This window comes from Meriones unguiculatus, chromosome 19 (assembly GCF_030254825.1).
Source record: "Meriones unguiculatus strain TT.TT164.6M chromosome 19, Bangor_MerUng_6.1, whole genome shotgun sequence".
Lineage (NCBI taxonomy): Eukaryota > Metazoa > Chordata > Mammalia > Rodentia > Muridae > Meriones > Meriones unguiculatus.
The window spans coordinates 30,682,145-30,708,182 of NC_083366.1; the positions used below are offsets into that span (position 1 = coordinate 30,682,145).

The window sequence follows — 26,038 nt, forward strand, 5'->3', positions numbered from 1 at the left end:
CTCTGCATCACCGAGGGGGAAAACCTGCTTTTTCAGATCACACTTTCATCACTCATATTGACTCTTACGTTTAGCCTTCTGTTTGCAATTAATTCTACAAGCCAACTGCTTTTTTTTTTAATGTCCTCCTCAGCATTCTATGGCCCTCTGGGTGCCATCTGCATCTTATTCCTAACTCACTGCAAGCAGCATGTACTGGTTACATTTTTATCACTGTAGTACCTGGCTTGGGCCACTTACATGGTAAAGGCACTTGCCATCAAGCCTGGTGACCTGCATTTGATCCTTGGGACCCAGACAGAAAAGACTGACTCCCCCATGTTGTCCTCTGACCTCTACATGTACATTCTGGCTTGCAAGTGCACACATGCACACACACACACACACACACACACACACACACACACCAAAAAAAAAAAAGAATAAGTGCAATAAAATATAATTAAACAAATAAAATACCCGGCTAAAGCACTTTAAAAGCCGAAAGCATATTTTGGCTCCCGATTGGAGGGATACAGTTTGTCACGGTGGCAGGAACAGCTAGAGAAGATTACAGAGCTTACCCACATCTGAGCGGATCAGGGAGCAGAGGTGGGACAGAGTGTGACAGACCTAGTAATCTCAATGCCTACCCCTTAATAGACCCTTCCTCCAGCTAGGCACTGAGGCGGGAGAATGGAAAATGAGGAGGAAATGTCATAGACTAACGTACAAAAGGTAGCAGCTGAAGGACCAGCAAGCAGCCTTTAGTCTAGCTGAGCTTAACTCAGTTAAGAGAGCGTGCTCTGAAGAGCTTTTATATTATATGAACGTGGGAGAGGCAGGTACTAGGCTAATGACCCAAAATGGTCACTGTAGACCTTAGCTTGCCCCTTTCTGCCTTCTTGGAGCCAGGTCACTGGAAAAATGTGACACTCCTTCGACCCCTGTGAATCTTCCCCTTAAAATACCATCTCCTTTCTTCTAACTGGCTAGGCTTCTCTGTACAATTCTTTGTAAAGAGTCACAAGCACCTGGAAAGTCCAGCACTTACTGACCCCCCCCCAACTCAGAACCACATCTGTGATATCACCACCTCCCTAAGATACAGGCACATGCACACACACACACACACACACACACACCACACACAGAGAGATAGACAAACACACACACAGACAGAGACAGAGATAAACACACACAGGGGGTATAGACACACAGACACAGAGAAAGAGAGAGACAGAGACAGAGACAGACACAAAGAGAGAGGCAGAGACAAACAGACACATACACGAGGGTGGGAAGGGGACAGACAGACAGACACACAAACACAATAGCATCACCGAGGACTGTGTGGCCAAGCACTGGGGGAAAGGGGTTTCACAGTCACAGGTGACAGCACCTGTAGCTGAGAGAACTTCCCTACAGGCTGTGCTTGCTCTTGACCTTAAGCTAAGGCAGCCTGTGACAGGCAAAACCTAGGAGCAGCTTCCTAGCCAGTCTTCCTGGGCTACTGAAGTGATGGCTGATTTTCTAAAGACCCAGTTGTCCCTTTTTAGGAAATGGGAGTGATGAACATCTATTGAACAAGCTACCCGAATGTGCGGGTTAACATCATGGGAAGCCCCACTCAGAGTGCATAACAAATCACCCAGCGAGCTCCCCTCTCCCAGGTGGCCTCTTCTTTGTCAACTGATTCACAAGGCAACCCTCCAGCCTGTGGCGAACACTAAGTAGTGGCACATTTGCATAATACCTGTACACTTCTCCCACGACCTGCAGACAATTCCAATTTGGTCTCTATGTAAAATTTGAGGAGAAGTAGTCAACTTCATGATTTTTCAGTAAGTGAGAGATGACAGAAAGAAATCCTGAGGACACTGAGACTGGGTGTGAGGTTAAATCTTCCAGAAGCATCATTGCAAATTAATGGGCACTTAATGGCACTTTAAATAGTTTAACTTCATGTATTCTCTCCTCCCACTCAGTTTATTTCGCTCGATGCGTCTTATGTGTTTTAAAGAGATGAAGATGTTCAGTTCTTCTTGTGGTAGTTAAGAAATCAGAGAAAAGCCTTCTCAGGAAGCCATGAGGTAGAAGGTTTCAGTGGGCAATGAATGTATGTGATATACCTTTGGGGATGTTCATGCTTGAAACAGACCTATGCCTAGAAAAGGAAAATTCTTTCAAAGCAAAGAAAACAGATGTGTCAGTCTGTAAGAAATGTTTCTTGGGTTTTGTTTTATTTTGTTTTGTTTTTCCCTATCAAAAGCAATCAGTCCAACAAGGGCCAATATTTCCTTAACCCTACCCCACCCTGCCTTCCCCTTTTGCCAATTAGCCAATTGTAAAGGCAAGCTCTCACCAATGGGATGAGACACAGCCACGACCTACTTCAGTGAGGAAAGACAGAGGTCACTCTATCCAGCACACAAAAGGAAAATGCCTTGACAAATTATTTTCAGCTTGTTTATGTGTTCCTTTGAGCAACACCAAGATTACTCTTTTCCCAACAAATGCATCAAAGCCACTGCAACATGCCAGGCCTGAGTACCAACCTCCGCTGTTCTTCGCCATGTTCTCCTGAAGGGACGGTGAGACACTCATCCATGTGTCCATGGAGCAGCCGAAGAACATCGCCGCCAATGAGATAGCCTGTAAGGATTGAAAGTCGTTTGTGTTCATAATACCACGGCCAGATGCTAAGGGCCTGACAGAGCATCTGACGCAATCATCTACTTGCACAGACAGAGAAACATTGGACTAGAAAATGATCTTGGACCTGTGACCAAATCACAGACATGAATGCTATTGGCTGACTCCTTCCATCCTGCAGTTTGATATTTTCAGCAGAGGGTGTGGCCTCGGCCTATAAACATCACCATTAAATATATAAACTGTGAGCTACGGAGACTGTTCCATCATTAAGTGGGTCCCTGGGACTCACTGGCTGGCCAGCCTCCACTAAGCATCATGATACAGGCCAATGAAAAGACCCAATCAAAAGATAAATACATAAAATAAAGTGAATGAGCATGAGCATGTGCACCTGTACACGACGCATATGCAAACACACACATGCACAGAAACATATGACAGGAAGTAAACAACACTCAACCCTCTTGACCTCAAGCCTCCATATGCATGTAACATGCACATGCACCCACACCCAAACACATGTAGACACTCTCACACACAAACAAGTGGCTCAGATTGGAAGCTGTAAAAGTGAGAGCCAGCACACAAACATCATGGTGAGCCAGCCACTAGGCGCAGGAATATGATGAAAAATGATGACACTAGACTCACTGAGCGGCACCCCGAGGTCTCACAAATGGGGTAAACAGCCCTTAGAGAGCTAGCACATGAAATCACAGAAACCAGCCAAAGCTGACAACACCATGAAAATAAGGGGAGATGAAGTCTAGCACGGGCTTCACTTTTAAATAGCAATTTAGGCAAGATTCTAAAAATGTCATGTTTCTGCATGATAGAATATCAGGACATGAAATGTCTCTAATTAAGCATCAGCTCATTATCACAATTTCAGCGATAAGCATCAACCCTGTATCAAGGACAAGCCTTTTAATTCAAGTGGATCTCTTACCTTGGGCTGCTTCGCTTCCTGAGCTGATAGGGGCCACGCTCCAGAGGGTCTGCTGGAAGGCAGCATCCACGTGCCAGCTGCTGTTTCCATAGGACAAGTGCTGCAGCAAGAGGCAAGAGGAGGCACGGCTGTAAGCCTGGCACAGGGAGCTCTGTCAGCCTGAGGGAAACACTGCTGATTTGGAAGTGTGCATAAGGAACGCGCACCTCAGTCTGTTCTTCGAAGACCGAAACACTAGACGGCCATGGCGGCACATACCTGGAATCACAGCACTCAGGGAACGGAGGCAAAAAGGATCCTGAGTTTAAGGACAGCCTAGACAACATACTCTGACTCAACAATAAATAAACGAACCTAAGCAAGATAATTAAAGCCAGAGCAGGAAAAAGAATAATAAAAGTTACTATTTGTTTTAGTTTCCCTTCTGTTGCTGTGATGAAACACTCTGACCAAACGCAATTTAGGGGAGGGAAGGGTTTATTCAGCATACACTTCCAGGTCACAGTCCATTATTGAGGAAAAATGGCACAGGAACTCAAGCAGGGACCATGGAGGATGTTTCCTGGCTCACTCCCCAAGACCCGTGCTTGGCTAGCTTTGTTATATAGCCTAGGACCGCCTGCCAAGGGAATAGTGTTGCCCACAGTGGGCTAGGCCCTCCAACATCAATTCCAGAGCAAGGCAATCTCCCACGCCTATAGGCCAATATGTTCTAGGCAACCTCTCCAATGAGGCTCTCTTCTCAAGAGATTCTAGGCTGTGTCAAACTGGCAGGTAAAGCTAACTAGAACACTACGTAACTTTAGATACTTTTCGATTTCATCCTAAACGTTACTGATGAACCACCAATCAGAAAACACACAAATGAGTAACAGATACACTGAGAAATATATTTGTAGGAAGAAATTTTCTCTTAAGGCTTGCTGATAGACAAAATAGTATTAAAGTGGATGCTTGAAATTTCACTCACTTTTCTCCATATGACACTGTGATAATATATTGACAACCCACAATATGAATAAGAGCCTCCAGTGACTGTTAGCTGCAGTTTGGTATAAGAGCCAGGAAATGGTGATGACAATTCTCAGCAGCAATTTTACTATTTCTCTTAAACAGAAACCACTGGATACAAAAACACAGTTCACATGGAGAAGAAAATTTTATTCATCCATAATGAAGACTGATATTATGGTGACTGCAGGAAAAATGGATCATTATGAAGGAGAAATAAGATAAACTGGAAGATAAAAACATATCATGTTTTCTCTGATAGCAAAAAATGTGGACTGAAAAGTCGAAAGTATCTGTGCATACATATATGTACGTATGTATGTATGTATGAGTGACTGAGAGAGGAGGAAAAGATCTAGAGGGAGGAAAGAGAAATGAACAAAAGAGTATAGGAATATGTGTCTCATGAAAGCATAAGGGGAGGGTGGAGGAGAGGAGGAAAGCCAGCAAAAGAAGAAATGAAATCAAAGCAGATACAAACAGAAGAATAACTTATAATAAAATGCCTCATATCTATATAAATGTCACAATGGAATCCATTTCTTTTTTTCTTTTTTTTATTATTAGTTATGTTTTATTAACTCTGTATCCCAGCTGTATCCCAGCTGTATCCTGCTCCCTCATTCCCTCCCAATCCCACTCTCCCTCCCTCATCTCCTCCCTGCCCCTTTCCAAGTCCACTGATTGGGGAAGACCGCCAGTCTGACCTTTCATCTGACCCTGTTTTATCAGGTATCTTCAGGACTGGCTGCAAAGTCCTCCTCTGTGGCCCAGCAGGACTGCTCCTCCCTTGGGGGATGGGGAGGTCAAAGAGACTGCCATTGAGTTCCTGTCAGAAATAGTCCCTGTTCCCCTTACTATGGGAAACCAATTGGTTACTGAGCTACCACAGGCAACATCCGAGCAGAGGTTCTAGGTTATATCCATACATGGTCCTTGGTGGAGTGTCAGTCTCAGAAAAGACCCCTGTGCCCAGATATATTTGATCCATTTCTTTCTATACTAACCAAAAATCAATTAAAACAAAAGACGTTTGAAACTGACACTGTAAAATACATGTATTAACTTCATAAGTAATTGTACCAATCAATAGATTTCAAAGTTTCCCAGGTGATCACTGGGTTTAGCAATCGGTTCGTCCCCTCTCTCTAACTCCAACTGTTAACTTGCTTTCATGCAACCCCTTAGTCACCTTTAGGACATCATTCCTATGCTCAGTCCCTGCTGAGACTCCTTTACTGACTCAGTTTTCTTTTTTTCTGATGTGAAAACACTTCTGGTGTTCACCGACCATGCCATTGGCTCCGTAAATAAGAACAGCAGGTTATCCGTGGTGATTAGCACACGACCCAGTTCTTTGATTCATTTCCTTCTCCCCCTTTAAGCTGCTGACAGCGGTTCACAGAAGTGTCTCTCACCACCCAGAGTGCTACCCACTAAACGAGTAAAAGATGCCAGTCGGACCTTTAAGATCAAAACGACATAACTTTTATCATTTATTCTGTGTGAGTGCTGGTGTGTCTGTTTGTGTGCCTGTGTGGACTTTCATGTGCGTGGAGGCCAGAGGCTGATGCTGGATGTCTTCTTCAGCTGTCTCTCCATGCTAGCTGTTTGTCACCGAGCCTAGCCCTCACCAATTTGACTAGACTGGCTGGCAGGGAGCTTCAGGGTCCCTCCCACCCTCACCTCCAGCTCCAGAACTGCAGCCCCATGCCACTATAGGCTCTTTTTATGGAGCTGATGAAGACTGTACTCAGGTCCCCTTCCTTGTATGGCAAACACTTCATTCACTGAGCCGTCTCCCCAGCCCCCAATACAGCTTTAAAAAATCTGGGTTATTGCTATGTCAACGAGTTAGTAAAGAGAATTGTCCATATCTACATACATATGCACACATTCTATAAGTAGTTGAAATACACACACAGACACACAGATATATATATACATTTCACTATATACACACACATTTATAAAGTTCACTATATATAGTTCACAAAATCTTCTGAAAAGAATTCACAATACTAATGCTAATATTCTATTTTGGTTTTAAACCAAGTAAAAGTTCATATACATTCATGACAAACAGATAACCATTTGTTAATCCATCACAGATTCACTCAATATGTTGCCTAAAACATTGCCCTGACCCCGATGGTGTTTGTAAACCTGTAGGGGGAGACAAGTGAGCAAAATAAAATACCATTCACCAGAATAATTTTCTTAAATGTGTAAAGTACAATCAAAATGCTCCAGGAATTATCAAAAGAGAATATTGCCAACTAAACAGCCAGAGCAGGCTTCCTTGTGCTAGGTCTGGGGGGCACGTCTTGGCTCCATGGGGAAAAGTGGGAATTCTCATGGCAAAGGCCTTGAGACAAGAAAGAAGATCACATGGCCTTAGAATGTTGTCTCTAAGTAAGTAGATGCACACTTCATATTTATACATGTATAAATCATGTCAATGGTTTGCCTACAAACGTTTTAAAGATAATAAAATTTTTTTATGAGCAAGTTTGGATTTTTCATTGTAATATATCAGACTGCTCGGCATGGGTCCCTCTGGCTGCGTAAAAAACTCTAATAAAGGAAAAACATGGCCAAGAAATGACCATAACCAAAGGACAGGGTCATGCGGACAGACATAGAACCCTCTCTGAAGCTTTGAATATACACTGAGGAGGGGCGTGAAGGACAGACCTGCAGACAAAGGTGGATTCCAGCTCAAGGAGCTCACACTTCAGGTAACCAGGAGCAACTACAGCAAAAAGGCAATGAGAGAGTGAGGGACTGAAATGTGATCTGTAAGTTATACCTGAGCGTAAGGGTGAATCACACACAACAGACACAGGAAAAGGGGAAAGTGCTCGTCCCGACTATGTCTGTCAGACCCCACTGAAGCGCATTGCCTCTTGAATCGTCCATTTAAATTTGCTGCTTAAGCAGCAAAATAGGAATCTGAACAGGAACAGCACCAAGTTAGGCCTGTTGACATTAAATATTCAGAAGGCAGCAACAGTCCAATTACTGAAAGCAAGATGAGTTGTCCTTAAAGCAAAGATGGATGATGGCAAGAGGGTAAAAGTAAAATCAGCCTTAGGCTCAAAAATACAGCCTTTAGGGAATCCAAGTGTAAGAGGGCAATGTTAAGCCATAGTATCGGGACTCAGGGCACTGGGCTGCACTCAGGTCTCACTCACTCTTAACCTAATGTTAATCACTTCAGCCTTTATTATCTGTTTGTTGGTTTGTTTTTTTGTTTTGTTTTGTTCGTGTGTGTGTGTGTGTTGTATCACGGGCATGCCTAGTTTCCACAGACATCAGAAGAGGGTGTTGAATCCTCTGGAATGGAGTTATAGATGGTTGTGAGTCACCACATACATGCTAGGAATCAAACCTGGGTCTTCTGCAAGAGCAACCGTTATCAAAACCACTGAGTCAACTCTCCAGCCCATGACTTTTCTCACATGTCTTCTAAAGGATGGAATTTGGGTCCTGATGTTTGCCTGGCAAGCCATTTACCCATCTCCTGTAGCCCATGAATTTTAACTTTTAAAATACACAACAGTCATTTGAGCAATTTAAAAAAAAAAAAAGAAAGTAGTTTGTAATTTAGGAGCAGTAGAGCAGGACCCCTCATAACTGCTGATCCCCAAAATTATGGGGGAATAAGATATTAGATGACAGAAACAAAATCTCAGAGGCCTGAGTGACCCAAAGCTCTCTTGGGGATTTTAACCCAAACCCCATAGAGCTATCATCTGACCTTTTAATTTCCTTTCGAATCCTGTGAATTTATTTGTTGCATTCTAAAAGCCGCCTTTGACAGCAGGTCGGAATGCCTTATCAGATTGCCAGAAGGTTCCATGGCCCAACATTTTTTCTAAGATTCCCTGAATTCAGCCCTTGTCTGATGAAGTTTTTTCATTCGTTTATTTATCTCTTATTAAATGTCAGGAACTTGGGCCCTGGTGATACAGCGTTCCAAATAAATTAGCATCCAGGGACAAGTCACATGGGTAAACAAGCCATCTTAACCCTCGGGCTGAAGCTTTTTCTTTGGGAAAAATAAAATAAAATAAGAAAAGATAAATGGGAGACGAAGACATGATGCTTTTTCAAATGTAATACTCAATGGCCCTCACACCTAGACCACAAGGACAGAAAAGGTGGCTCAAGGTAAATAAGGAACTGGGCCTGATGGCTCACTGGCAAAGCATGTGCTTAGGGTACCCCTCCCCCAAAATTGAGCTGGCTTGTAATTACTAATGATCCCTGCCTTCCATCGATGCATTTATGCAGCTTCAGGAAATTCAGCAGCTTGTTATGACATCAAAGTACCTTTCTTATTTAAGGCTCTAAGGCAAGGGTCACAAAGATGGCGCCGCTCGTGTGTGAAGGCTCACGGTGCAAAGCCTGGAGATGCGACTTCTGTCCCTTTTGGTGGCATCAGCATCTCATTTCTAACCCTCTGAAAGCCACGTGTGTTAGTTATTTGTTTGTCACTAATAAAATAATAAGCTAAGGCTGGAGCGGTAACTCAGTCCCAGGGATTGAACTCAGGTCACCAGTCTTGGTGGACCCACACGGTGGAAGAATGGAACCAACTCCTGAAAGTCATGTGCCTACAATGACACGTGCACAGAGCCTGGGTCCCCTGCAAGGGCAGAAAGGGCCCTTAACCACTGAGCTATCTCTCTAGACCCCCTGATTTATTTTTAATCAGATATTGGGCCGCCACGGTTTTATGGATTATAAGATCTCTGCATGTCTACAAAGTGACCTGGAGAACAGAAAAATCAACGTTTCCAAGCGAAAATTAAATAAATAGATCACAGAAGGGAGATCTTGTGCAGGTTTTACAACTGACACATTAAAAATGAAGTTTCATGTGGCTTACCCTGTTTTTTTCCGTTCGAAGTGGGTTCTAAGTCAGTAACACCCGCTTGCCCTGCTTTCACTATGCTTTTTTTTTCTCTTTCTCTTACACATAAGCTGCTTTGCAAAAAGCCTCTTTAAAAGACAAATTGCCCAATAGGAGCACAGGGAAACCCTTCTGGAAAGATTAGGATGCTGTTTCATATTAGAACACCAAAAGGCAGAAGAAAGACAGCTTGTGTGAGCAGTTTACAACCATTCTTACCAAGACACTTTATTCCTTGAGAATCGACCTGTGGCCAACTCGTAAAGCTGACAGACTGCTGATTCCTGGGCACTGCCCCCTCTCCTGAGGCGCGCCTCTGCAGATGGGAGGGAGGAAATCAGCTGCCCATCAGTCCATCACTGCAAGGGCTTCAAGCCTCATTAGTGTTTCAAAGGCAAAGTCGGATTAACCTTTACTGAGCTCAGGAGTGAAAAAAAGAAAAAAAAAATAGCTCAACAGTCACAGACCCGATAAGAAAAAGTCAAAGGCTGGAATTTTAGTTCTCTATGGCTAAAATTCTCTATTTTAACCAGTGTGTTTTGAAACAAAAGTTCTAATTCGTTTTTAATCATGTCAGCATCTCAGAATACAGACCGTGCTTTCACATAATAGATCTTTATTATCTGTAATCGTTCTCTTGCGACCAGGTTTCTCTTCCTCAAGCTAAATATCAGCAGCTTCTTTAACTATTGTACAGAGGCACAAACTTCCCAAGCAAACCATAGCACCTGCTGACTATGGAAGGGCAGGTGATCTGACTTGGATTTCAGCGTTTGATTCTCCTCATGCCCCTGTGTCAGCTGAATTATTCATAATTCCCATACTGCCAGTGGCTGAGGACTCAATAAACTACACACGGGACCTGGGGATGTGACTCGGCCAGCAGAGCCCTTGTCTAGAACGTACAAGACCTCAAGCCCAGATGCCAGCACCTCACATACCAAGCCCAGTGCCACATGTCTGTCACCTAGCCCTTGGAAGGCAGAGGCAGGCAGACCAGAAGTCCAGTGTCGTTCTCGACTTCACAGTAATTTCAAGGCCAGCCTCGGTATCCAAAGTTCATTCACTACTTTTCATCTTCATTTTCAGTTGCTTTCTAAAAACCTTTGAACCGAGTACATCTTATCCATCCTTGAACTCATCACCATAGTCCTCTGCCCATTACTAATCAGTCATAGCGGAATTGTGAGACGGTGATGAGCGATCCCTAGTGCGCGACCGGGATGCAGCCAGCATCAGCATCTTTCCCCTGTCCTGTAATACGCCCACAACTGTTGGGAGGAGACCTTTAGGTGGTGGAGCCTAGAGAGAGGGAGTTAGGGGATTGGGGCTGTGCCTTCCAGAGGAGGATTCTTAGCTTATTCTACCCATACCCAACTGCTATGAGCTGAGGAGTCTTGCTTCTCCCCTGACATGATGCTCTATCACACCCTAGGACCCCAGCAATGGGGCCTCGTGGCCACAGGATAGAACCTCCAAAACTCTGAGTCAAACTAATCTTCCCTTAAATCGCCTGTTTCGCGTATCCGTCACACTGTTGTCAGAAGCCTGACAACATGGTTTGGCCTCGGCACTGCTTCTCAGGAAGGCAGAAACCACGAACCAGTGTGTTCCTGGAGTTTCTTTCTTTCTATGATATGTGGGACTCTGTGGATGTGACCAATAAAAACACTGGAATCCTTAGCACATGAGAGTGGAATCCCAGCCACATGGCTTGCTTCTCTGCTAACCAGTCACCGGAACCGGTGTGTTGGCTAATGCCTGTGACTCCAGCACTCAGGAGGCAGAGGCAGAAAGAAGAACCACTATAAGTTTAAGGCTATCTTGAGCTATGTGGGCTACACAATGAGTGCAAGGCTAGCCTGGGCTATAGTATAGTACACATATATACATATATTTGTTTATATTTATATAATTTTGTATTTATGAATTTATATTATATAGCTTTTATATATTTCGTTTTACATCTATTTTAGTTTTATATCTATGTTACATCTGATACAAATTATTTATGTATTATATCCCTAATATATATATTTGTTGTATATATGTATAAAGTCTACTCAGGAAAATGAAGTTAAGTACTTGGGAATAATGCAGCTCGGAAACTAGTAGTAAATTTTAATGAATCGGGTTTGTTTATTTCCAAAGTTAATAGGCCATGAACTGCACATGCCATTTTTTTTGGGGGGGTCACTTATTCCTGTAGTCTTTTATCACTCAGTAAGCATTCAAGTGCCTCACCTCATTGCCTCTCACAGTAAAGTCTGGGCTGGCTGTTCCCATTAGCATCAGCCTTACTTTACAAACAGCTTATACAGAGGCCAAGGGGCTAGTTCCAGAGCTGGACACGTTGATAGCTGTGGAAAGGAAGTTAGAGGCATGGTTCTTTGAGGTTCTGAATATTCCACTCCTCTGATGCATAGTGAAACTACCTAAGAAAGTGATCCTGCTACACAGCACAAAAGCACCAGCCGGAAAACCACAACAGACATGAACTGCAAGGTCCAAATCAAATGGAGACAGGTGTGGAATGTTGTGCTGAAGAGGGCATGAGTTGTTTCTCTTGCTATTGGGTGCCAAGCACAGTTAAACTTGACATGCATCTTCTGATTATCTTCTGTGTGACACAGCCCTGCCACACACCATGGGTTTAATAGTGTATATTTTAATAAGCTGCACAGCTGCATGGCGTTAGAGATCTACACAGGGCCAATGTCCAAGACTGAAGTGGAGACCCTCTCCAGGCCTCTGACAGCTGTCTGGGAGCCGACTCACCAAACTGCCCATGACAGGAGGCCCTGCTAAGCCATTCCCCGGTCTCTAGCACCACCACTTTGCAAGCAGGAAGCCAGGCAAGGTTCATCAAGAAATTAAATGCACTGGTACATTAAAAATGACCTTATTGCCAAGTGCACCCTGTTTCAGTCTTGGGTGTATGCACATGTCCACATGCCCTTATGTGCGTATGCAGGTACATGTGAAAGCCAGAAGTCAGCTTCAGGAGTCACTCTTCAAATGCCGTCCACTTTGCTACTGTGACAAGCTCACACTGACCCGAAGCTTCCCAAGCAAGCTAGCCTGGCTAGCACCAAGAACCTGCCTGTCCCTGACTCGCCATGATTGGAACAAGTGTGCTACCATATGCCCTACTTTTTTATTTTATTTTTTTTTTATTTTATTCTAGAATCTGAACTGGTGTCCTCATGCTTGCGCACAGCGCCTGATGAGCTGACCTGTCTCTCTGTGTTCTGTTTCCATGTTTAAAGAGTCATAGGGTCCCCTAAAACCTCTTTGATCTACAGTGCTAGAGGCATATTGCCTCTCACAGTAGGCCCTTTAATACACCACTTATTTCCCAGTGACCTACTCTGCCCCATCTTTCTTTTCCATTATCATTGACTGTTTCCTCTTGGATACTTTATGAAGATATTCATGGAAAAAAAAAATTTGAAGATGCCTTTTCTGTTTCTCCTAGTTGGCACCAGGTGCTAACTTGGCACAGCTCTGAATCATCCAAGGGAATCCCAACTGAGAACTGCCTTGTTCGGATGGACCTGGGATGTATCTGAGGGGCTGACAGAGGTGGGAGGGCCTAGCCCACAGCAGGCAGGTCCATCCCTACACAGGTGGTCCCGGGTTTGTATAAGAGAGCAAGCTCAGCTTTAGCCCGTGGGAGTGAACCAGTAAGCTTTTATCCTTTGAGGTTTTCCTGCTTCAACTTCTAGCCTTGACTTCCCTCAATAATGGGTGGGTAACCTGTAAGATGAAATAAACCTTTTCCTCCTCAAGTTCTTCTGGCTATAGTGTTTATCACAGCAACAGAAAAGCAAGGTAGAGCAATGTCTAATTAGTTCTTCAACATTTAGAGAGTTGCCTGGGGTGTGGCTCAGCGGTAGAGTGCTTATCTAGCATGCACAAGGGCTAGGTTGAATACCCACTACTGCGAAAAGGGAAGGCAATTTTTAGCTGAGCATGGTGGTGAAGACCTATCACACCAGCAATGGAGGGTAAGGTAGAAGGATGATGAGTTCAAGGCTGGCCTGAGCCATGTAGTGAGACCCTCTCTCAAAAAAAACAAACAACTAAATAAAATCACAAAAACCAAAGAATGTTGTATACTCTTCCCTTCTACCCTCTATGGATTTCATTCTTCTCTGAACTCCTGTACAGGATTACTCTTTAGATTAGAAAAACTACAACCTATTAAATACGTTAAATTAAATCCATAATTGCCTCACCACAAAAAAAAAAAAAAATCCAATGACTAACGGCTTCATTTCCCTACACTTAGTCCCTCCCCTTTGAATCTAGGCAGTGATGATAACCGACAAGCTGCTGCTCAAAGGAGTCTCTCACACAGTCAATTAGTGTCTTAAGTATCAAAACATGGAACAAGAACCCACTTGACAGAACCTTTATGTGGGGCACAAAATAAAGAAAGTAGACTCCTTTTACATTCTACCAATAAAAGAATCCAAGAGCAGGCACCATCAGCCTCATGAATATGCATATCAAAGTCTTAAGGGATGTCTGACAGACCCAGGGAGCCACCCTCCCCCTTAAGGCCACAGAAGTCTCCCTCTCAGGAGTTACTAACAACTCACCAGCCGAGATGCAAGCCTTTATGAGACATCCCCCTAGCTTTGCTTGTTCCTAAGCACATTTGCTATCAGTTCATCTCTGTCTCTCAGCAGAGCACCATGTCCCCAGTCTGGTCCTGTCCCCAGACTTACCAAGTACCTTTCCGAGGACACGCTGACCAAGATGAGGTCATCTCCAACCCGCACTTTTTCTCCTTCTGATCTCTGCTTAGAGGCAGGATGTATGGTCCACCAGCAGGCTTCCCCTGCAAAGGACAGAATTGAGACATGGAGAAGAGCCAGTTAAGACCCGGTTCCTCTGCAGGTGATGTCACACCCAGCCCAGGACTTTTAGAAAGATGAGATATCCTGCGAACTAATCTCTTGGATCATGAAAATCAAAAGAACTCAGCCAAATTCACTTAGGGTAGGACACATTGAAATGCAAACGTTCTCCCAATGGGGAAATCGGTGTGACAGTTTGGTGTCTCTTCTCCAGCGAGAACTGCTGGAGAAGGACGTTTATTTACATATGTTGACATAAGCCTAGATATGCCAGTCAGCCAAGGTGATTTCATTCCCTAAGCAATCTTATTAAAAAAAAATCTTCTTTTTACATGATTCTCATCAAAAGGAACTGAGGTTTTCTGTTGGGTTAGTTGCTTTATAAATGTTCTTTTGTCAATTCAAAAATGACACAAAGGATTGCTATCTCAAAAATTTCATTGCCATGTCTCCTCTGCTTTGTTTTTTGTTTTTTGGGGTTTTTTTTCCTTGTAAAATACACCAGACCCTCTTAATCTAAGAGACTCTTAGTAGAGAAAGATGCACTGTTTAAGCTGGATGTCGACTGAAACAAATCACTCTGAAGTAAGACAAGCAGCAGCACAAAGCACACATCCATAAGTCTTTGGTAGTACCATCACCCAAACCAGAATCATAAAGGCAGCCAACACACAGTCCTCTCGAAGCCCTGAGCTCAAGTCCAACTGTGTTCTGGTGGTAGCATTCATTTACAATTGTCGTTTTCCTCCTTTACCAAGCTTTATTATTTTTCTTCTCTGAGCACACTTCACTTGTATTGACTCGTGTGTACATGCCACAAACCATAACATGTTTGTGAATACTGAAGGACAGCTTGCAAGAGTCAATTCTCTGCTTGTGCCATGTGGACTCTGGAGTTTGGACTCGGACTCTCAATCTTGCTAAGGCATCTCACCAACCCTTTATTATTTTCCTATAGTATTTCTTTTTGCCAGAACATGTCTACCTTTTGTCCACGGGGGGGTTCTCCTAGGTCCTGCAACCACACGGTAGTACTCAATGATTAATTTTGTATGGATGTGTAAATTGATCTGGGATACATCTTAGGAACTCATGCAGTCAATGTAGAACCTGGGCATGAGCTGTTCTTGCTCAAGCCAGTCTCAACTGCACATCACCAGTTAAAGTTCTTCATTTTCATTCCCTAGTTGCACATTTTCACTTGTCCGCCCAAACACTGACAGCTCGTCCACTATCTCCTATTCATTGCCTCGGCAGTTGAAAATCCATCAACATAAAAGAGAGGAAAAGGTCATCCGCCTTGTGAGTTTAATTCTGGTGAAGGTAAACAGAAAACAACAACAACAACAGAAAAAAAAATCAAATACCATTATGCTTCAGTAATTCACAAAAAAGCAGAGAGCTGGTGGGAAGAGGGACTCCCGGTGTAGGGGAGGATTCAGGGCGTGGGGCTGATAGTTGTGTTAGTCCACTGTGAAATCAGCTCGGTGTATAAAAATGCATGTTCTAGATCACGTGCTTTCGTCTGCAAACTTAAGACTTTTTATTTTACTGTTTGCTAAAATATATTAAGTTTAAAAAACTGAGAAACCAGAAAAAAGTTAAAAACTGAGCTAATAGAAAATGACGTATATATTTAGATACTATATTTATGTTTTAATGCCCAAGATTACCAAAATTATCAAAAGTTAGGTGAGTTCATTACATATTTTTTCATTACCTTCGTTGTTATTTCATGAAAATTTAGTTGATAATGAAAAACCCCTTTTAATGGCTAGATAGAATATAAACTTGTATCTTACATGTGGGTACCATGTGCTCTTTTGCTATCTACATGGAATGCATGAACTTCACATCAGGGTGAAGACCTCTCTAATCAAAGAATCATAACTTTCGTGTATGGAGGAAAGATTTCAGTTCTTTTCCTCTTGCTTGCTGACATTTGCAGGATGTAAAGCTGTTGTCAGTAGTTAACTCACTGCGCTGATTACTGGCCCATGTGTGTTAACGTGGTTTTTGTTTGTCTCACGGCGTTGAGGATAGAATGCAGGGCCTCGCACACATCAGCACTCTACCACTGGGCTACATCTTCACTTAGAATGTATTTTTAAAAGAGATAAAATGGGGTCAGCGGTGGACGGAGGGATGATCCCTATCAGGGAAGAATAACGCAGTAAAAGCGGGCTTCTGTCCTTTCGTCTCGTTTTCTACTTGATACCTAATTTTATTTTATTTTAGTGATATTTAGACGTTAGCCCAAGGCTCCTCGCACAGTTAGCGTGCTTTACCAGTAAGCTACATTCCCAGCCCTGTGACTAGAGCTTCATCCAGATGCCACTCCTGCTCGTCGTAAAGGACAAAATGGTCCAATCGGGGTACAACGAGCACACGGAAATGCAGATGACAAAGACTGAGAGCACAGAGCACAGAAGGCATCAACAAGTTTCATACAGCCTGTCCATCATCAAGTATGGACTGACTTTTCTTCTCTCCAGCCACAAGAAGAAAGGATCTGAAGTCAAAACTCTCTACATCCAATTACCTGTGAATGAAGAACCAAGAGGGAAAATAGACTCTTACTCTACCAAAAATGCCAAAGACAAAAATCATTTTCCTTACTGTACTATAAAAACAGCCATCTCATGTGTCTCTGACCTGACCATGTCTAGCCACCCTCTCTCTGAACAGAGTTTCATTACAGTACCCGATACTCACCTGTGGTATCCTCTTGAAGGCCAACATCAAAGGCCAGTTTGTCAGTGGAAGACCGGGAGGTGGAGAGACAGCACAGATACTAAAAACACAAGATCAGTTGTCACCAGAGAATGTTGATAGTCCTACTAACGGCTTCCACACTTCATCCAGCAATAGACAGGATGAGCAAGTACATGTACGGTCTGTTGACTTAGAATCTTATGGGCATGTAGCCACACATGAGTCATATGGTCATTCTATTTTTAGCTTTTTGGAGGCGCCTCCACACTGATTTCCACGGTGGCTGAGTAGGTTTACATCGCCACAATCAGCACATCAGGGTTCCTGTCTCCCCATATCCTCACTAGCGTTGGCTGTCATTTTTTTTTTCTTGACGATAGCCATTCTGACTAAGGTGATGGGTGATGCTGGAGGGCAGGACAGTAGAAAAGGGACTATAAAAAGGGTTGGGGAGATATAAATGGAGAAGGGAGGGGAAATGAGAGCAAGACAGGATCTATGCAACATGAAAGCAGAAGAGGGGACAACTTAGGGGAAAGAAGACAAGCCCAGTGAGGGCAGAGGAGAGACAGCAGAGAGAGGTGAATGAGAACAAAGCATAATGTACATGCACACACATATCGCAATGAAACCTATTCTTTGTACGCTAACTAAAATCAAATTATTATAAAATAATGTGTACGGTCATATCAGAGCCCAACTGGGCAAGTAAGCTGCTATCAGTCTATCTCTGATTAGTAGTTTGTGTTTTTTTCTAAAAATACTTGATGCTTCTGTGAAGAGTGGAGCACTTCCAACATCTGAGGCAGAGATTGTGTGTGCACAGCAGGACTTGGAAGCAATGGGACAAAGGAAAAGCAGTCCTTTGCCTCTCACAAAAGACTAAGAAATGAGCTCTGTCAGTAGACGAGGAGACAAGTGAGTCGGGACATGTCTGTGTATCTCTCCCTTCATGTGATATTCATAGTCCTTTGCAAACAAACGACATGATCTGACATTAGAAAGCTGTCCCCGAAAGAAACCTGAAAACTACTCACTTTTATCTTCTACTTTTGTTTTCATTAAAAAAAAAAAAAAAAAAAAAGCACACACACCCAGAATGTACTTGGGCGTGCAGTTCTTCATTCTGCTAAAACGAGGGCACCATGAATATACATGTACACATTTCCCTCGGGGAATCTGACTATGGAAACTGCCATGTCTCCTCCCCTCCCCCATCCCTGGGTTGTCTCAAGCATATCTATTCTCAGATATAAATTTTAGACCATTTTCATGCCAACCTCCCCCAACTTCAAACACCTTGTTAAGTGACATAAGAATGAGGACACTAAGATGAATGTGGCGTGAGCTTAAAAATACCGAACCATCTGCGTGAAGCAAGCCCTCTGCCAACAAGAAGGGGAGCCATCAGAGGAAACTCAGAAACAATGGTGGGGATTAAGCAAGGCTGGGCCCCTCTGAAGACCCGGATGGTCCATGCCAACACTCCAGCAACCCTCTTAGGCAGTGTTTCCCAACCTTCCTAACCCTGCCACCCTTTAATACAGTCCCCTGTGTTGTGGTGAACCCAATCATAAAGTTACTTTGGTTGCTACTTCCTTACTATAATTTTGTTACTGTTAGGGATCGTAATGCAAATATCCCTGTTTTCTGATGGTCTGAGGTTACCCCTGGGAAAGGGTCATTCCGTTCTGTCCCCCAAAGAGGTCGCAACCCAAAGGCTGAGAACCACTGCTCTATGGAATATTCACATCGAGCTAAATGGGTGCACGCAGGTTTATGAAGAGGGATGAAGGAACAGGTTGGATGATCAAGGACAGGAGGTGGAAGCCCCAAGGTCCTGGGGCTGTGGCATCAAAGTGACCTGGAGACTCATTCTGCGAAGCACTCACTCTCAAGGTGACGAACCAGAGAAAGATATTTTATAAGTTATTTTATTTTTATCTTCCATATTATGTACATGTGTGTGAACATGAGTGAAAGTAACTTTGGAGGCAACAAAACAGTGTCAGACCCCTTGGAGCATTTTTAAATTAATAATTTAAAACCAATTGGGAAATGGAAAATATTTAAAATTTGGCTTTTATACTTGCCTCTTCCTAGAGTTCTATCAAATGTATTACAGGTATTAAAAATCTATTAACAGCATTAAAAATAGAAACTACACCTGATATGTACGGATCTAACCTTCTTATGAGTGAGAAAACTGGGCCCAAGGGTATTAAGCAACGCATCTATTCAGACTCATTACTATCGTTGCTGAAAGGGTACCCTCAACATTCCAGACAGCCTATCTGACCCCAGATCAGTGTGGCCACGCGAGAGATGAAATCGAGATGTCCACTCACCATACCACTGTAGGAATGGCGTAGCAGTATGGCATGCCCATAGAGAAGTGTCCGGTGGCCTCCGCCTTGAGCAGTCTGAGGAAAGGAGAAAGGGTAGAGAGGAGGAAAGACACGGGTGAGCAAACAGCTGAGCTAACAGAGTGCTCTTCTGTCTTCACCAGAACATTTAGTAGGAGACAAGAGTACTGGTAAGGCAGAGCCCTACTGGTAAGGCGCCCTAGAACAAGTTCGTAAACCTGGACGAAGCCGGACAGAGTTCACCTTCCGCGCGGCAAACACCTCGTGATCTCATCCAGCTCCAGAAAGGTGAACTGCGCTTCAGCGAGTAATCATTACGACTCTAACCGTTCAGTCTGCCTGGCCACTGCCTGTGCCTCCTTTGAACAGGGTACCCGGGTTACCTTTGTATCCAGAGACCTGCTAAGTGCCCAACACACAGCAAGCACCAGGTAAGTATTAATGTGACAAAATCTCTGGGGTTTAAAATTTGTCCTTCTTTCCTCAGGCATAAGTCAAACGCCTTTAGTGATTGGAGAACTTTCTAAAACATAGCTTCTTGGGCCTCTGCTGTGATTCTGATTAGGAAGGATTGAAACAGATACGGACACACTTCATTTGGCAGATTTCCCATGGGGTCACTGTGCCAAGGATCATGGATGGAGAGGGACACACACAGAGGACCTTCTGTCTCAATCCTCTCTGGTGCCATTCCTCTATGATAAACATAACTATTTTCCCCCACCGAAAGTCATGGTGATATATCCTGAAATTCAAAACTTGCTCTGTTGTCTTCTCTGATGTATAGATGATGTATTCAAATTCAGTTCATTGGCCACCTCCCATGAAGGTCATCCAGGATCTCCAGCGTCATCCCATCCCCTTGACCCTTTGCAGCTCTCAGTTACACCTGGACAGTAGCCTCATCACTCTGCAGGCAAGAAACACCTCTCCTTGACCAAACTCGAGATCCCAATGACAGGGACTTTTGGTTCAGTTCTAGCTCCAAGAAAAGGTAAGTAGACAAGAGACATTTGTAAAGTGAAAATCTGGATTGGGTGGGACATTTCAAATTGTGGAAGTGGCTGTGTTTGTGAACAGAGGCATAGTGCCCCTATCTCAATTAAAATGCTTAAGGAAGGAGGTGGGGCAGGGTAATGAAATTCTCATGTGGGGTGACCCTTGTCTCTTCACCATATATTAAACCATCTATTAAAAAAGCTGAAGGTTTGTTATTTAGGAGGGCCTAGGATTTTCATGAAAGGTAAAATTTGACTTTTAAAAATATCAGTGAAAGTGGTTACCCCAGTTCTGTGAGGGAAGGGGACTGGCCTCCTTCCCATAGAGATGACTGACAGAGTTAATATTACAAAATAATGTCAAATAAATCCATCAAAGATAAGTGGATAAAAATGTCCGAAGTTTCAAATGAAATCTAAGCGATATTACTGAGTGTCATCTAAAAAGAGAAAAATTCTCACGTAATGTTCACAAATCATTGTAAGGCACATTTACTGTCGCTGGGCATCCTTTAGATTTCTAGAATCATGGAACAACAAAAATGTCCACCCAGTGAAATCACATTGTAAGCTAAGGTATCACTTTCTCTGTGCAGAAACTCAGCTAGCCTAATACAAAGTTGTCATTATATGAGGTTTTCGTGAAACATGAAATCAGATCTTGAAAGTATCTCACTGAGTCTAAAGTGTCAGTGTCCATACTTAGGTGTAAACTCAATGTACATTCTACACTTATATTTCTTTAGAGAAATAGTCACAGGGGCTATCTCTCTCCTGTCCTTTGTGAGACAGGGACCAGTTGGATTTCTACAGTGGCACTTGAGGTATTCCTGTCATAAGCTTAAATATACAGACCAAAAAAAAAAAAAATCCCACAGAAATATAAAATCTGAATGGTAATAATGAAGACCAATTACGGTAGTTTACCAATACATGAATATGGCTGGTTCTATATTCATATTCATTCTTCACTGTTGTATTTTAGGCTCTATGTTTTTAAAATATATGATTGCAATATATGCTGGCTTGTTAATCTGTTTTTATACTATTGATAATTAAAGTCATTAAATTCACTAACTATAAAATGTCTAAACATCTTAAGTATGGCTGTAATGTGTCATGTCACTTTAGAAGTTGTGGGATAATAAACCAGGATGTGCAGAGAACACTTTCTCTGTGCAGAAACTCAGCTAGCCTAATACAAAGTTGTCATTATATGAGGTTTTCGTGAAACATGAAATCAGATCTTGAAAGTATCTCAGCGGTAGAGTGGTAAGGGTTGTTACCACATGTAAGCCCTGAGTGTGATTCTGACGGAGAAGGGGAGAAAAGAGTGAAGGGGATGGCGGTGGAGAGAGGGAAGGCAAGTTGGGAGTGGAGAGGAGGGATGAGAGGAATAGGGCAAGAGAGGAAAGGGGAGAAGAAAGGAAAAAAGAAAGAAGGGAGTGAGGAAAACAAAGGAAGGAGAAGGAGAGAAGGAAGGAAAGCTGATTAAATAACTTTCCTGTACCACTTGGAGGCTGCTGTGTGTCTTTAGAAGTCTATGATTCAGAACCATAGCCTCAGCAACAGACTTTATACACAGCAAGGAGAATCTGTGATAAGATTTCTCTTGTAGGGTCCAGATAGACAAGTGGAGAAGCTTTTAAGTATATGTACAAATAGTAAGTATCTGGAACAACAGAAAATTAGTTGTTTCATGGAGAAAGAAATCAGAGAAATGCCTCTCTGCCCAACCTTCCCTGTTATCTAAGAAGGACTGAAGGCAAAAACAAGCAGCACCTAGCACCCAGGGACATCGGAGCCTGGTGGGACCTGGCATTTCCAGACACCTACAGAATCCAGGCACAAGGAATTCTCTGATAGTCCTGTATTCCTTATCCTAAATGACAAAAAAATAAAACATATAAAGAATGATCCTAACAAGACAAGACACGCGGCTTGGCCAGCCCAGGCAAACCTTAAGCAGATAACAACCTAACGGTGAGTGGCCGGCCTCTCACTTGTGCTGGTGTGGAAACCACAATCTCCTGAACAAACTACCAGGCTTTTGGCATCACCAACACACGACTCTTAGGGCCAGCAATCACAAACAGGCTCCCACAATAAGCAGGCATCCACCTGGCCATGAATTAAGATTACAAGATACAAACTGATCCTGTGCAGCACTCTCTTCATACTCAGTGGCTCAGACTATACTGATCACATGCATGTGGCCTGCCTCGTGAGGTGCCAACCTTCCCTCAGTAGCCAGTGTGAAGAGCTCTGTCCCACACTTAGCAGAAACCAGAGCCCAATTCAATAATGGAGGTATGCGAGGTATATCATCTGGAGTTAACTGGTTGACCTACCTCATCTTTCTATCTGCATAATTTTCCCCTGCAAAGGAGCTGGGGCAACTCCCCTGTGCATAAAGCACTGTTTAGGGGCTAAGGTAAGCAGAAAATGATTCGATGAGCATAGTAAATGCATATTCAGCAAGAGAAATCGAAATTTTCAACCTAAGTTCACAGTTTATTAATATCTGCAATAAAATGGCATATTCATATTTTCATGCTTATCATTATCTACATAACACAAACATTTGTCATTTGTATGTAATAGAGCACATAGCATTTTCTGCTTATCATATATACCAGTGTTTTCATCTGAAAAGTAAGAGCTGAGTTACATAATAGTTTGTAAGATGTCCACATCTTTGATGAGCAGTGGCTTCAAACAAATAAATTTTAGGCCCTGTCACCTGATCAACAGTGTCAAGTTCTTTACTATTGGTGAATAGAGTCCACCTGGGAAAACCCATAATGCACGTGCCCTGGGATTTGCAATGGGTATGAAAACCTTGACTAACTCATTCAGTGGATGGGCAAGAGGATTCTGTTTTATTTCTTTCCTTTTCAATCTATACCCAAAGCGTTTATTCATATTTCTGAAAGTTTCCATCTTTTGGAATGATGTTCTTTCAGATTACAAGTTGTATTAAGCCTTTATTAAGTGAATACAAATAAATGTCTTTATTGTTTCAGAAGTTTGAGAATAAAAACATCAAGCTTCTTGAATATCATAGGATAATGTAGCTGAAACCACAAGATTTTTTTTCAACCTCACTTTCCTCTTTCTGTATTCAGTTTCTTCTTGCAATGACATTGCCATGTGCTTTCATCTCTTCATGTGTCTCCCTTGAAGGGCTTCTAGTTTCCTACTTCAGTTGAGAAATAAAGTAGGGCTGAAGTATTTTCACTCCTAGAACAACAAGAGTAGTTGTTGATGCCTGTGGTGGTTTGAATGAGCAGTGCCCCTAGGCTGGCGTATTTGAAGACATGGTCGCCAGCTGGTGGCACTGTTTGAGGAGGTTTCAGTTATGCAGCCTTGCTGGAGGAAGTTTGCCATTTGAGGCAAGCTGGGCGAGTATATATTCTCGTCCTACTTCCAGTTAAGTCTCCTCTGCTTCATGCTCACGGTTGAGATGTGATCTCTCAAGTTCCTCCTCCTGCTGCCATGCTTGCTTGTCACACCTTCCTGCCACGATAGACTCTAACCCTCTGGATCGATAAGCTAAACGTACTCTCTTCTCTGTAGGTTGCTTTGGTCGTGGTGTTTTATCACAGCACCAGAAAAGTAACCAGTACGGCACTTCTTGTAATTTCCTAACGTTAGTTCCTGTTAGATTCACACAAGTGTCCTCCAAAGGCAAACAGCTGACATCCCTACAAAGTGAGCAATCTAAACAGGTAGCCATAAAACATACTCTATTGAAAGAATCCCCAAAGGTGACTAGCTAAACTTAATTTGGTGCTATGTAACCAAAAAATGTCAAAAGTTGTTTAAGTTATAAAATCAAAACAGGTGATTTACATTTAAATGTTTAATATTTGATTTCATTTCAAAATTTAAAGGAAAGGTATTGTGGACCCAAATATAAAGCAAATTCATATAACCATCCTAAAATTTATGAAATATAACATATAGCCATCTTGAAACATGGGATTTTGCCTATGACCATACATAAGAAATAATACAGTTGGGCATGATGGTGCACACCCTTAATCCCAGGACTGGGAAGACAGCAGCAGCCAGAGCTCTGAGTCCAAGGCCATGTGGTCTACAAAGTGAGTTCCAGGACAGCTAGGACTACATATAAAAACCCTGCTCAAAAACAAATAAACAAACAATGGAAAGAAAAGGGAAAAAAATAAATACTACATATAACCAAACTAAAATGTAGGAAGTATTACATATACCCACACTAAGGCACATGAATTATCACATATACCCACACTAACACCTGTGACCCATCACATATACCCACACTAAGACAGGAGATGTAACATACTCAGCAGAGGGTCAAGGCCTCACCTTCATCATGAACTTCTGTGGAGACATAAAGAAAAGAGAAAAAAATATTAAATACAGGTCATTTCAAGGATTTAGTTTTAAATATCTTTTATTTATCAAGGCTCCATTGTTGTAAGTGGAGCTATGTCATTGATAAACAGAAAATTCACACTGCTGTTGCAACAGAACTTATATTCAACTACATGCTAGAAAAATGCTATAGCAAGCAAAGTCTTTTTAAAAGAATCTTTACATTAGTTCAGCTGTTTTCTACGAAAACATGCCATACCAAGAAAGGCCTGACTCAACTTACAACCTCCCAGCACCGAGGAGGCATAATCTTCATTTATTCTCTGAAAGTGCTTAAAAAAAATAAGTCATTCCATATAAATGCAGTGATACAAGACAACCCAGCTAATTTTAGTAAAGCTGGTAGGTAAGAAAACATGGTTAGGAGGATCTGAAACATGGAGCCGAGCATCCTTCATGCAAGGAGCAGGAAGCAGTCTTGTGGAGCTGCCTATGGTGAGAGATGCATTCCAAAGAGAGGCACGTGATAGTTCTCCTTTTCTGTCAGCGCAGCACCTCCCTCGTACAGGGCAAAAGGTCTTTTCTACAAAGCGTTACGGATGCATACCTCCCTGTTTTTTATTAGACGCCCTCCAGTTTCCTGGATTTGTTTCTGGATTTTGTTTTCTGGATTTGTACACAGATGATAAACATTCAAGAAGAGGGAAAATGTTTGACTTCCAAATTTAGGGCTGAAGTAAGTTGTTATGAACAGGTATAAAACACATTAAGAAAAAAAAATCTACATATCTCCATTAGGTTTAAAGAAAGCAATGCAGATGTTTGTAAATGTTACAGTTGCTTCCCTGAAACACACAGAAAAAGAAACATGTATACAAACGAATAGAAATTCCACGGTATGTTTTTCATTTTCAATATTATAATTCCAAGGGGAAAACTGTAGAGAATTTTCATTCCTGCCTAGCTCTGCTTGACATTACGGCAGCTTCTGAGCTGTCACCACTGGCGCTTACAGTAGGTAGCAGCAGGTAACAGAAAGAACCATAACAGGTCATACGTGATGGTGGTATGCTCAGCTCTAAATGAACAGGTTTACAGCGACCTCCCTGCCCCCCAGAACTCAGGAAACCTGGCGGAAGGAGTGATGAAAATGGTGGAAAAACTAGAAGATGAAGAGTTGTGAAACAAAAAGATGTCTTCTGGACATT

The 26,038-nt window shown here is 42.6% G+C and overlaps 1 protein-coding gene across 1 annotated transcript in view; it reads right to left on the reverse strand.

Moving 5' to 3' along the window:
* Ryr2 (ryanodine receptor 2) overlaps positions 1-26,038 on the reverse strand; it is a 533,102-nt gene that overhangs the window by 295,762 nt on the left and 211,302 nt on the right. Inside the window, exons 4-9 of the mRNA XM_060372656.1 lie at positions 24,822-24,836; positions 19,450-19,524; positions 17,102-17,180; positions 14,255-14,367; positions 3,587-3,686; positions 2,538-2,634 (exon numbers count right to left, since the gene is read on the reverse strand). Coding sequence (XP_060228639.1) covers positions 2,538-2,634; positions 3,587-3,686; positions 14,255-14,367; positions 17,102-17,180; positions 19,450-19,524; positions 24,822-24,836 — 479 coding nt within the window. The remainder of the gene's footprint in view (positions 1-2,537; positions 2,635-3,586; positions 3,687-14,254; positions 14,368-17,101; positions 17,181-19,449; positions 19,525-24,821; positions 24,837-26,038) is intronic.